This window comes from Rhinolophus ferrumequinum, chromosome 10 (assembly GCF_004115265.2).
Source record: "Rhinolophus ferrumequinum isolate MPI-CBG mRhiFer1 chromosome 10, mRhiFer1_v1.p, whole genome shotgun sequence".
Taxonomy (NCBI): domain Eukaryota; kingdom Metazoa; phylum Chordata; class Mammalia; order Chiroptera; family Rhinolophidae; genus Rhinolophus; species Rhinolophus ferrumequinum.
Window position 1 is genome coordinate 633,483 of NC_046293.1, and position 13,627 is coordinate 647,109.

Here is a 13,627-nt window from a genome sequence, read left to right on the forward strand (position 1 = left end):
CAGAGTGCCACATGTGGGTGAACATCAGTGCTCCCCATCCTGCCCCTCTGCAGCTCCCCCATTCCTCCAGTCACTCTTGGGTGTGAAGCCTCCCTGAACCCTCGCAGCTGGCAGAGCCCCCCCCCCACCCTGCCTGTTGGTTTCTCTGAGGCCCACAGAGCCAGCATTGCTCCCTTGTTCAGCCACACCCCGCACTCGCTAGCCATCTTTTAAAAGTGCCTCTGTCCCCATCCCTGTCCCTCCCCATCCTTGTGTTGTCTCTGGGGTCGTGGGGGCTGCACAGGCTGCAGCCTTGGCTGAAGGCAAAGCCTTTCCCACCTGCACCACCCAGCCGTGCTGCCCCCTGTGGGACCACAGCCCACAGCCCCTGGCCTCTCGCAGACATAGTGTGCATGAACCGCGTGGAGGAGATCCTGCAGCTGGTGGCCCCAGACCATCTCTCTGCCAAGGACAATAAGTGGGTGGTGCAGAAGTACATTGAGACACCACTGCTCATCTATGACACCAAGTTCGACATCAGGCAGTGGTTCCTGGTCACCGACTGGAACCCCCTGACCATCTGGTTCTACAAGGACAGCTACCTGCGGTTTTCCACGCAGCGCTTCTCTCTGGACAATCTGGACAGGTCAGTAGGGGTGTCAGCTCGGCACGGTTGGGGGCGAGGGCACATGGTGCTTCCCCCAGTACCTGGAACGTGAGGCCCGGTTCCACATGTACGGGGGGATGCCCAGGCCGTGTCTGCTGTCACCCACCACCATGTGACGCACAGATGGGGACTCTGAGGTTCGGGGAGGTTAAATGACCTGCTCCCCACAGGACGGGCACAGAGTCAGCACGCTGCACTCCCATGAAGTGCAGATCTTCAGAAAACCCAGAAAGCACCTCCCTTATGCTCCCTGAGTCCCGCTTCTCCGTCTGGGACACCTTCACAGGCTGATGGGAGAATCCCTGAGATTGGTCCTGAATGGGTGTCGCCCAGCGTGGCACGTCCCGACAAAAAGCCGAGGACACATACACGTCCACTCCCCAGCCCCACTGTTCTGGTTTCCAGGCTCTTCTATGTACCTGCCTCTCGTTTCTTTCATATCTTACTGAGTGTAAGTTACCCACAGTCACAGGGCTGTTCTCGCCACCCAGAACCAGCTGGAAGACCCCCAGACTCATTTAAATGAAAATGACCGTGACAGGACCTAGTGTTTTATAACCTCCTAGATGTTACTGTTTATATCCTGCTTAGAAGAAGGCCAGAGTACAAAAGAATTAATTGAAAAGTTCACAGTTCTGAACCTTTCCCAGAAGACTAGCTCGATTGGCATAAACCAGTGTGGAAACTGAGGCTCTCGGAGGTGGTCCCTTGCCAGAGGCTCCTAGTTGGTGGCCTGCGCGCTGGGCTTCTGCAGTCCCCCTGGCACAGTGCGTGGGTCCCCCATGCAGGACGGAGGGCCGGCAAGAGAGGAGCCGTTGGAGCACGGCCTCATGCCAGGGGTGGGGTCCAGGTCCCGGGGCGGCTGGACTGACCCGGCCTCACCTTGCAGTGCCATCCACCTGTGCAACAACTCCATTCAGAAGTACCTGAAGAACGACAAGGGCCGTAGCCCGCTGCTGCCGCAGCACAACATGTGGACCAGCAGCCGGTTCCAGGAGTACCTGCAGCAGAGGGGCCAGGGGTCCGCGTGGGGCAGCGTCATCTACCCGTCCATGAAGCAGGTGGTGGCTGACACCATGCAGGCGGCCCAGGGCTGCATGGAGCCGCGCAGGAACAGCTTCGAGCTGTACGGCGCAGACTTCGTGCTCGGGCGCGACTTCCGGCCCTGGCTCATTGAGATCAACTCCAGCCCCACCATGCACCCATCCACGCCTGTCACCGCCCAGCTCTGCCCACAGGTACAAGAGGACATCATCAGCGTGGTGGTGGGTCGCAGGGACGACCGCTGTTGTGACGTCGGCAACTTCGAGCTCCTGTGGAGACAGGTAGGGGTGCTGGGGTGTGTGTGGGGGGGTGCTGGGGTGTGTATGGGGGTGCTGGGGTACTGGAGTGGTGCTGGGGGTGTGCTGGTGGGGCACTGAGCTGGGGGGAGTCGGGGACACCTGTGCCTCCTGCCCAGGGAAGTGGCACAAACCCCAGCCCTGCCCGGCAGGGAGGACCACCGTCCTGTCCTCAGGCCCCATGTCCCGAGGGCCTGGTGCCTCCCTGTGGCCACCTCTTGTGAACAGGGTGAAGGGGTCACTCCAGAGTCCCCGGAGCCGCCCGCCTTCCTCCCTCGTCTGCCCAGCCCCCGAGTCTGTGGCCACCAGGCAGGGCCCCCTATCCGGGCTGGCAGGATATCCATGGCTTCCAGGTCCTTGGAGGCTGTTCCTCTTCTCCTCAGTGAAAACTGAGCCCTCTTTCAAGGGTCTTTCCAGGGTCTGCTCCCCGCAGACAGCCTTCCTGCAAGGCCGGGGGCCAGGCTGGGTGACCTTGGCTCTGTGGGGGGGACCCTGCACCCAGGCTGCCATGGAAGAGCGACCTGTGGGCAGCCCCGCTGTCGGGAAGGGTGGCCGATGCTTGTCTTTGAGGCCTTAGCCTGGCCGCCAGGCCGGGACAGGGGAACGCTGGGCCCTGCGAGGGCCTGGTCCTGTGCCCCTGACCTGCCCGCCCCTCCTCAGCCTTCGGTGGGGCTGCCACCATTCCAGGGGCCCAACCTCTGTGTGGAAGGCCTCAGTGTGAGGAAAGCCAGGAAGCACATGCCTCCCATTTCCAGCTTTAAGTTTCCGTCTTCGGTCTTGGACGTTCAGCCACCAAAAGTGAGTCCCTTGGCCTTACCAGGCCCAACGCCGGAACCCCCACAGACGGCTGCCCAGCAACACGTGACACTGAAAGACGCGAAGGTCCTCTCATGCTCCTTGCCCAAGCCCTTGAAGAGGCCAGCCGTGAGAGGCTGCAAAGTCAAGTCCATCCACACCGAGTCTGGCGGGAGGGTAGAGCTCCCCGCCTGTGATTTTCAACATGTGGACAATAAGGCCGCAAAAACGGGTCTCACCAAAGCCAGGTGCGACAGACACTCAGATACAAGCGGATTAAAGGAGCACTCACTGCTGTCCATGCTTCCGAGCATTGGGACAAAGGAGGTCACACTCTGTCAGCCAGCCCGGCCATCAGGTATCTGGGGTGCTGGGCCTGTCCCCTGCCCTGTCTGCTTGGGCTTGTCCTGCAGGGCCAGGCAGGGCCTTTGGTGGTGCAGGGAGCTGCTGGGGGTGGGGCAGCCTGGGCCTGGCCTGGACCTGGCCAGGTTGTCAGGATAGTGGGGGTCCTGCCACCCCAGTTCCAAGGGCTGGCTGAGCACCCGGGTCCCCTCCGCAGGAGCAGGTGGGTGATGGCCTTTGTCTTGCTGCCTCATGGGATGTAATGTGAGTGGGGGGGTTGAAATCGAGATTTGAACAGCACCAAGTGCCACGGGCAGGCAGGCCAGCGATCACTGGGAGGTTGTGTTTGGTTTCCTGAGGTCTAATGGAGCTGACCACGTGTGGCCTGGGGGCCTGTCCTGGGCCTGGGCCTGCGCGGGGAGCACAGGGAGACGGGGTGGGGCAGCCTGAGTCCTGGGGGTGGCCAGGTGCTGTCTGCACCCCAGTGCTTCCCGTAGTGGCCCAGAGAGTACGTGTGATGGAAAGTCACAGGTCAGGCCCACATCCCGCCTTGCTCTGCCCCGTGGCCCTCGCCTCCCCAGACATACCTGGACCTGCCGTTCCCACCGCCTGCCCGGGTCTGGGTCTCTCTCTGCCTCTCTCTGGCCCCAGCACCAGCAGCGCCTTTGCCCATTTGTCCATCTGTCTGCTGGGCATCTGTCTCCCCCAGATCGTAAGCTTCTGAGGGCTGTGCTGGCACAGAGCATGTGCTCAGCAAATGTCTGTAGGACAAACACACGTGTGGATCACTGCCCAGGCCTGCCAGTGCTGCCCGCCCTCCTCTCCCTATGCCCCTCTGTCACCAAGGGCCATCAGCCCCACCCCTTAGTAACTTGCCTCTGGAAATCTGGGTGATTTCCAGATTTTTCACTATTTAGAGGAAGTGTCTCCTCTTCCATGGTACACTGTGCTGCTCTCAACAGGCAGATGCTTTCCTGGAGGGACCTGCCCACCAGCCAGATGCACACAGCTCATTAGCTCCAGACTTGGCAACTTGTCGCGTCCCCGCGCGACAAGAGTTGTGGGGAGCGAGGAGGGCGGCGCAGGGTTAAGAAAAGACATTAGCCATGAATAGAGTTTAAGCAGATCAAGGGACCCCCAATCTCAAGGACTGGAAGCCCCAATCGGGCCTTGCATCAGCTTTTATTAGTTCGGTGAGGAAGTAAAGGAGATAAAGCTTGTCAATCTCAAGATCTGTGAATCCCATACATCATAATAGGAAGCTGATTCAAGCCAATCACCCTTGCCTGCAGGCAGCAGAACCATAAGTCTCAGGATGTTTGTATTTCCCCAAGGGACAAAACCTGTATGCATATGAATAGATGGAGAGCACGTCATTGAATCTCTTCCCTTGTAGGTTGTGGGAAGGAATGCGGCCACAGAGGTAGAAGCTCTCCTTAGCGGGGAAGGGGGGGCTGTGCCCACCTCTGTGAACCCCGTGGGTTCTCCTGTTGGTCCCCACGCGGCTGCGCCTGGCTTGAGTTGTTCCTTCCGTGAGCACTCTTACTCGTCATTGACTGTCCAGCCATCTTTCTGGGCCCAAACAGGGAGGCATAAGGTGCAAACACAAAGGTTTAGCAAAGTCCCTGAAAGGATCCGTCTTACAGACTCTCCTTTCTTTGGGGGCAGGTAGAAGGAAACAAAACGGTTAAGCTGACAGCGGCTTAAACAACAGAACCGACTCCCTCCCAATGCCAATGGCCGGCATTCCAGGGGGGGCAGGACCTGCTCTGCCACAGGCTGTGGGGAGCAGTCTTCTTCTCTTCCTGCTTCTGCTGGCTGCTGGCAACCCCTGGCGTCCCTTGGCTTACAGATGCACCCCCAACCTGTCCGTGTCCCAGTCTCCCTCTTATGAGGCCACTGTTGTTGGATCAGCCCCCCTCCAGGTGCCCTCTTCTTAACTTGATTACATCCTCGGAGACCCTATTGCACAGATTCCGAGTGGACTTGAATTTGGCGGAGTTGGTGGGACGGTTACACCAGTGCCCTGGCTATTGTAAGCGTGGCCAGAGGGATCGCACAGGTGACTTGCTTCACTCCATCATCAGCAGGTGGCGTCCACAGACGTCCGATGTTTGCCTCTGGAGAGAGTGCGACGGCACTCACCGACATGTTTGTACTTGCCAGTAAAATGGTCCATTTTCAGACGTGTGATGGCCACTTAGGTGTCCTGTCCTGGAAAGTACCCTCTCAAGTCTTTTGTCCAGTTGTCCTTAGAATCATGGCTCTCTTTCTTGTTGACTTGTAAGAGTTCCGTGTGTTCTGGATTCTCTTTCAGTTGATTTGCATCACAAATGCTGTCTCCCACTATATGATTTGTTTTTTCGTTCCTTTACGGTGTCTTTTGATGTAAAGCAACCTTAATTTTAATAAAGTCAATTTGGGCAGCCTTTGCCTCTGTGGTTGGTGATTTCTGTGGCTGGTGTCGTTACCTGAGGTGGTGAAGATCATCTCCAGTGGTGTATTCTAGAAGCGCTGCTCATACATTTTGGTCTTGAGTGCTCCAAGGATTGATTTGGCAAGTGCTGTGAGACATGGCTGCCCAACAGGCCCCCGTCGGGAAGCCCCTCCCCGACTCTCTGCTGGCCACTGCTGCCGCGTGTTGGTGTCTCTGCCCTTCCTGGTCAGCTCCCTTGGTCTGTCCATCTGCTCTGGGCCAGTGCCACATGTTTCCATTTTTGTCACTTTGTTGGGTGTCTTGGCAATGCTCAGGCAAGTCCCACAACCTTGTTTTTCTTGTTTGGCAACGACTTGGCCATTCTCGACACCCCTGTACTTCCATAAAGTTGTAGGATCAGACTGTCAAGGTCCATCAAAAAATAAGTAAATAAAAATTAAAAGGTTTTTATTGAGATCGAGTTAAATTCATGTATAAGTTTGGGGAGAACGGATTTATTTATATTATTGAGTCTTACAATCTATGAACATGGTATATCTCTTCATTTCCTTGTCCTATAATGTCTTTCAATAAACTCCTAGAATTTTCTTTGTAATTGTCTTGCACTTTTTTGGTTAGATTTAGATTGATGTGTGTTTTATCTTTTATTCTGTTATAAATAATATCAACTTTTTAGTTTTTTTCCCCTAGAAATTGTGGCTGGATGATACAAATGAAATTGATTTTGTGAAAATATTTTTTAATCCAACCATCCAGCTACCATTTCTATCGATTCTAATAACATATTTGAAGATTCTTTCAGGTTTTTCACATCCACAATTTTATCATCTGATGAGCTTTCTTTTTCCTGGCATTCATGATATCTTTTATTCATTTTATTTATTTCATTCATGTCATCATTTCATTTCATTTCACTGTTCGGGGCCTTCTTTCATTCCATTCCTTTTTCTCATCTCATTGGGTCTCAGGGATATATATACTCCGATTAATCATAATCCTTGATTCATGACAGTTATGTTTTGTCCTTGCATGGCCCACTTTTATTTAGGTTTAATAATGTACTAGAACCTGCCGACAGTGACCTGTATGCACTCTCCCACCAGGACACTCCATCTCCTTGCATTCTCCCTGAAGTAACTGTTACCCCTTTCTACTTTTTAACCATTATCCTTAATCCCATATTTGTCATACCGTTGCTTTCCTTTGATGAGTTTTCTTGCATCTATGTGTATTCTTTAAAAGATTTTTAATTTTTGCCATTTTTTTAAAAGAAGGCCATCATACATTTTCACTAAATATCAAATTGCTAAATCTATCAATATTGCTACAAGTCACTGTAGCTCGCTTCTCTGTGTGAGAATGTCACAATTATTGATCCACGTTCCTGTGGTTGTGCATTTAGATGCTTCCAGGGTTTGCTTTGTGAGCAGCACCTCTGAGAATGTTCTCACACGTGTCTCTTGTGTACACGTGCAAACGTTTCCTGTGAGTATAAGCCTAGGGATGGGATTGCAAGCTCACAGCACATGTGACTGCTCAGTTTCAGGAGATGACAACCAACTGTTCTCCAAAGTGCTTGAAACAATTCTGCTCTCACCACGCAGGTGTGAGGGATTGCACAGATCCACAGAATCATCAACACTTTGAGTCATCAGACTTTCTAATTTTCACCAAATGAATTTAAGAATGTATCTTGTAGTGATCTTGATTTGCATTTCTCTGATTATGTTAAACATCTCAATATGTGTTTGTTGGTTATGTAAATTACCTCTTTTGGAAATGTCTTTTCATGTTTTTTGCCTGTTTTTTTTAATGGGGTTATTTGTGCTCAGAGTTACTGGGAGTAACTATTAAGAGTAGTTTGTGATTTGTGTTTTCCATTTTTAAAAGGCATATTTTGATAAAGAAATAAAAAAAGACTGTGAATTTTAATGTGACCAAAATTATCAAACTGTTTTAGTCAATGCTATTTTTGTCTTAAGAAAATTTTCCTTCCCTGAAGTTTAAAAGATTATCTGCCTACATTTATTGCTAAGAGTTTCACATTTTGTTTTTGGCATGTGAGTCCTCATCCATCTGAAGTTGATATTTGCATATGGTGTGAGGTAACATTCAATATTATCTTGTCCATTTGGAGAGCAATTTTTTCCAGTTATATATTGAAAAGTCCCTTTCTCCCCATCCCATGAACTGATATCCCACTTGTGTACATGTAGAGGTCTGTTTCTGGCCCATCTGTTCTGTTCCACTGGTATAGTTTCATCTCCTGCACCAGTGCCAAGCTGTCTTAGTATTGGGTGGGGTAAGTTCCTCTCTCTGCTCATCTCCCTCATGGTCCTTCCTGGCTTCATTCCTGTCTGTACAAATGTCATAATTGTCTTTATCAAGTTCCAGAGAAATTCCTACTGACATTTTGGTTGGATTTCCATTGAATCCACAGATACATTTTGGGGAAATTAACTAATGAAATCATATCTTCCTACCTATGAGCATGGTATATTTCTCCATTTATTTAAATCTTTAAATTTTGTAATTTTCACTTTCTTCATCTGAAAAAAATGTTTTTCTAATTTTCCCAATAGAGATGCTACATGTCTTTAATTAGATTTATTCTTAGTTACTTGATGTTCTGATACTACGGCCCATGTTGTCATCTCTGAATTTTCTCATTGTTGCTGCTGGTGTGTAAAGTGCAGTTGACTCTTACATGTCAATCTTCTGTACCACCATATTTCTAAACTCTCTCATTACTCCTAAATATTTGTATATTCTTTTGAGTTTTCTACAAACAGCCTTCTGCCTTCCACTCCAGCCTGGTGGCCTCTAATGTCTTTGTCTTGTTTTATTGTCCTGCTTAGAACTGCCTATGCAATGATGGGTACCATTGTTGAGCTCCCAATTTTAAAGGGACTGTTTCTAACCTTTCCTCATTTAGAATGTCATTTGTTCTAGGTCTTTATAAAGATGTAGATATGATATAAATATAGATATAAATGTATAGACTCTCTAGCATGTTAAGTTTCTTTTAATCCTTACCAAGGATTCTTATTATGAATGTGTAGTGAATTTTCTCAAGAACTTTTTCGCATCTAAGGCTATCATCATCTTTTATTCATTTGTACTATTAAAGTGGTGAATAATATCAATTGATTTTTTGATTGTTAAACCAACCTTGCATTCCAGGACTGAATCCAACTTGATGCTGGGTTTGATATATGGCTGGATTTGGTTTCTTAGATGTCGTTAAAATTCATTCTCAACCACATTGACTCATTCAGTCTCCTGTTGGTAAACATTGATGTTGTTTCTAGTTCAGACTATAACAAACAGTGCTGCTATGAACATTCTTGACTTTGGTAAATATGTATACACCTTTCTCTCGCAATGCAGTTGCTGGGTCATGCACTCAGCTTTGGTAGACACTCCCAAGGAATTCCCACGGTGACTGTGCCAGTGTCCCTCCCACCACAGTGTGCAAGTGTCCCCATTGCTCCACACTCTTGTCATCACTAGATATTCTCTGTATTTTATTTTAGCCATTCTAGTAGTGACTTGTAGTAGTTCTTGTAGTAGACTTGTAGTAAACTTGTATCAAAGGATACAAGTGGTGGGTATAGGTATTAAAAGTGTCTCTCCATTCTATGATCTGCCTTTCACTTTCTTAATCACATCTTTTGATACACATAAATTATTAATTTCAGTATATTTCAATATTAATTTTTCTTTTATGATTAGCACTTTTGTTTCCGTTTGAGAAATTTTTGTCTATCTCAAAGTCCTAAAGATAGCACTTCCGTTTTCTTCTAAACATATTTTTCTAAACTTATCCATATTAGTTGTAGTGTTTGACCTTCACATGTGGATCTGTATTGCATCAGGAATTGTTTTAGTGTCTGGTGTGATGTCAAGAGTCATTATGTTTCTATATTGAAGACACTGTGTTTCCCTCACTGTGCTGTACCATTATCATATAACAGGTGACTGCATATATGATGTTTGCTGTTTGGACTCGACTCTGTTCCAGTTGTCTGCCTGCCTTTATTTTTCATGTTTCTGCAGCAATAATGCTACAAAACAGCCCCTTTGCCAACCTCAGTGGTACTTCTTCAACAAGTGTTTATGTCTCACATGTCTTCTGGTCAGCTGCAGCACTGTTGGGTGCTCCTGGGAAATGATGAGCTGCGCTCCAGGCTGCAGGTTGGGTTCAGATCTGCCCCATGTGTGTCCTCCTTCTGGGACCAGTGGACCCCCAGGGTGTCTTCTTCACATGGCAGATGGTGTAAAGACAAGAGACAAGCCAAGCCATGCCCGTGCATGAAGGCTTCTACTCCCATGACATTTGCACACATCCCACTGGCCAAACTTGAGTCTGTGGGTGAGGAACGACACACTGCAGCCGGGGGGAGAGGAGGAATGTGTTCTGACCAATAACCAAGTATGTGACAATCCAATCTGTTGGTCACCAGTCTTCACTTACCTGCGACAAACAGAATACACGTACAGCCCCAGCTCCAAAAGCCTGCTCAGTCTCAGCACAGGCTCCAGGTTCAGGATTCCACACCATCCCTCTTCAGCTGAATAACTACAAGCCAGAAAGACAGGTTGTCCAGTCTGGGATCCTTCCTTAGAAGGTATTAACTTAGCCTGTGGATGCTGGCAGAAGACACGAGACTCCTGGGGCAGAGACGAAGGACTGTATCACGGATGGCCCAGCATAAGCATCAGCATGTGTGTGTCCGCTCCACAGCGGTGACACACTGTGGCCCAGGTGGACCGTCCACGTACACTGAGCTCAGGGAACTCACTGCTTCTCCAGTAAGCAGTGTCCTGGAGGGAGACATTACCTCGCTGCGATCAATGGCCCAGGTGAAGGGTGGCTGGGGCCTTGCTGTACCTGGAAAGACTGAAGGAGCACATGAGACCTGAGGAGGACTACCTCTCCCGTATGATCCCTCTGAGTGCACGCACATGCTCACACATGCTCACACACATGCTCACAAGCACACATGCTCTCACGCACACAATGCTCACATGCTCACATGTGCACACACAGGCACACACCGCGGTGGTAGAATAGGATGGGGAGCTGGTCCACAGCACTCTGCAATCCCACAGGCAAACCTTCAGCCCCTCTCAGGGGCAGGCTCTGTGCTGTTGTTATTGGAGAGTGGACTCTTCTCAGCGCGGTGTCCAGGCTCTTGGTATCTCAAGCAAAGAATTGAACAAGGCACAGAAATAAGTGGTGAAAAAGGAGTTTATTAAAAGAGATAGTACACTCCAGAGAAATAGGAGAGGACCCGAGCAGAGAGAATGGCTCAAGGCCATTATCAAAAGAAAAAGTACACTCCAAAGGGTTTGGAGTGGGCCCCCGAGTGAAAGCAAGGTTCAAAAGGTGCTGACTGGCGAGGACTTGGAGTTTGTATCCCTTTTTTTTCTAGAATGGGCTGTTCCTTTCTGGGTGTCGGACCACTTGACACCTGTGATTGACAAGAGAGTATTACCTCCTCTTTTTATACCGTTTCCTTCCCAGAATTCAGTCTGTTAGAATGATATTAATGAACTTCCGGGCATATGTATGATATTGTAATGATGGTATAATGAGGCCCAGGGGAAATGAAGGTGGTTGTGGACTTTACTGCACAGGTTTCAGTGGCTGGTTTAATCTAGTTGGGTATTTTGTACCCATTTGTTCCTCATAGGGTGTCATACAGGGTGTCATGCGGGGTCTCAAGTCCTGCTCCCCACACAAGAACGCAGGACATGGTGAGGCCTAAAAGGAACCCCCACGGAGCCATAGACAGGGGAGTCACACCACTATATTCTTGCTGGCGTCTGGGTTGGAGACGCAGGAAGCAGGAGCCACATGATCCACAGTCCACCGTCTGCTTCTCTGCCAACCCGCCCCACTTGCTAGCTGCACTCCGCACTTGCTAGTGTAGCCACAGCAGTTGTATCAGTGGCCAATGGCTAACTGGTTACAGCTGATGGCCAACTAGCCACAGCTGATGGCCATCTACTACCCGAGCCAGCACCCCTCCACATGAGGCCGAGAGCCTGGAAACTGCTCTCCGGGGCTCTGTCCCCACATAGGGGTAGATAATTACAATGAAAAGGGGAAGTTTTGGGCAGAGAGGGGAGGTCTTTTGGGCAGTTGGTCACAGTCTGTGGATTATGCAGGAATGCAGAGACCCTGTGCCTATCTCTAACTGCCTGCCTTGTTTTCCCCTTGAGAGATGTGATCCCCATAAAATCTCTATGGGAAGTTAAGGGACAGAAGACCTGTTCTTTTGTATCTGCTTCCTGCTGGGCAGGGGCGTCTATCTGTCCCCACCTATTGGGACATATTGGGGGATTCATGGAACTCTCGCCCTATCTGATGAGAGGAAGGGGTCCCGAGAGCCTCGTGGAAGACCGTGCTGGCTTCTTTGGTTGGGACTGGCAATCTTGCTGGGGTATCCTCTGTATCCCAAGGCCCCTGAATAAGGAAAAATAGACTTTAATTAATAAATCCACTAGCTCTATAGACCCTGTGGCCACTCAACCAGTCATTAGGTGGCGTCAATTGTGCGGGAGCTGGGCCCGGAACTGGTAGGAGAGAACATCAGGCTTCAATGATTACAATCAAGTATGAATCACAAGTTTTAGGGTTATTATCTAAAGCAGGGGCAGGAGCTAAAAACTGGGGGAAAGGAAACTTAAGGAGAAGGAAAATTTCTTCAGGAAAGAAAACTTAAAAGTTTTTCAGTGGGGGCGGGGGTGCTACTCATTGGCCCGTATCACTGTGATTGCACTCCTGACTCCGTTTCTTCAGCAAGTCTCGGCTCTGCCCTCTGAGAGGTCCCAAACACCGTCCTCCGTGGCCTTCCGTGAAGGAGGACACGAAAGCACATTGTGCGTGAGGGGGGCGTTTTCTTCTGGCCTTAGAAAGCTGGGTGCTGTCAGGTCTGCAAAAGGCAGAAGCACTGCCCCTCTTGCCGGCTGTCAGTCCTTTTGCAATATCACTTTTCCAAAAGGACATTTTTTTTCACGTGTGTATTCCCGCTAACTCTGTGTTCCCAAATCCACACGCCCTCTACATGTAGTCCTAGGTGCTTCGGACGTTATCGGGCGTCTCTGGGCTCAAAGCCACAACCTTTCTAGGAGCCGCCGTGTCCAGCTGAAGGCACCACGTGTTGTGTCTGCTTGCTCGCAGGCCGTGAAAGATTTCATGAGTCAGGTAGAAATATAGAAGGAAGATTCATTGAAGTCAGAGGGAGGGTCAGCTGAGCAGAGTCTGCTGGGAACTACGGCAAACGACTGGGTGGGGACGCTGTTTGGTCTCAAGTTTTATATTTTCTAACCAGGATGTAATGTGCTTCCTCCGTAGTGGAATTTTCTGTCGAGTTGGGCTTTGTCGTTGGGATGGGGAAGGTGCAGTTAAACCAGTTATTGGCAACCTTTGCATATGTTATGTAGATTCAAGTCGGAGCCAGGTGTGGATCCCACACAGATGTAAAACCTCTCCCAAGTCACAGGGCCGGCACTGGGCTGGAAGCAAATAGACACATTGAACCTGGCGTGCACAGCAAGCAGAAGCACTAAGGCCTAGCGGGAAGGAAGCGGAGAAAGAAAAGCTTTTAAAAAGCCCCAAGCCAAACCACACCCGTCAAATCAAACCACACCAGAGATCCAAATCTCAAACTGAAGATATATATGTAGTGCCACTGTAACCCGAGGCCAAACGAGTCCAGGGCTCGTGCTGCCTGCGCCACTCAGCTAATAGACCAACTGCAGAGAATGAGCAGAATAAGACCGACTGGGTCATAGAATAAGCGTTTATTATCAGAGCACCGGTGGTCTGAGAACGCAGCGGGTTAACACCTCCAAAAACTGCCTTCCCATTCTCAGACCAGCTGGGGGTATTTAAGGGAAAATCAGGGCGATCTCCCAGAGGCCGCAGGACATCCTGGGGGTCTGTTGTCATTTCATGACGCCCTTCGCCCCCCCCTTCCACCTCCATCATATCTTGTGGCCCCCAGAACGGTGGGGGAGTAACCTGGGAAAATGCTAAGCGATAGAGTTTGTAAT

At 49.8% G+C, this 13,627-nt stretch overlaps 1 protein-coding gene across 1 annotated transcript in view; it reads left to right on the forward strand.

Annotated features, from left to right (window-relative positions):
• TTLL8 (tubulin tyrosine ligase like 8) overlaps window positions 1-3,847 on the forward strand; it is a 30,490-nt gene extending 26,643 nt beyond the window's left edge. The window contains exons 10-13 of the mRNA XM_033116616.1: window positions 382-625; window positions 1,536-1,971; window positions 2,647-3,029; window positions 3,775-3,847. Coding sequence (XP_032972507.1) covers window positions 382-625; window positions 1,536-1,971; window positions 2,647-3,029; window positions 3,775-3,847 — 1,136 coding nt within the window. The remainder of the gene's footprint in view (window positions 1-381; window positions 626-1,535; window positions 1,972-2,646; window positions 3,030-3,774) is intronic.
• Window positions 3,848-13,627: the final 9,780 nt, after the last annotated feature.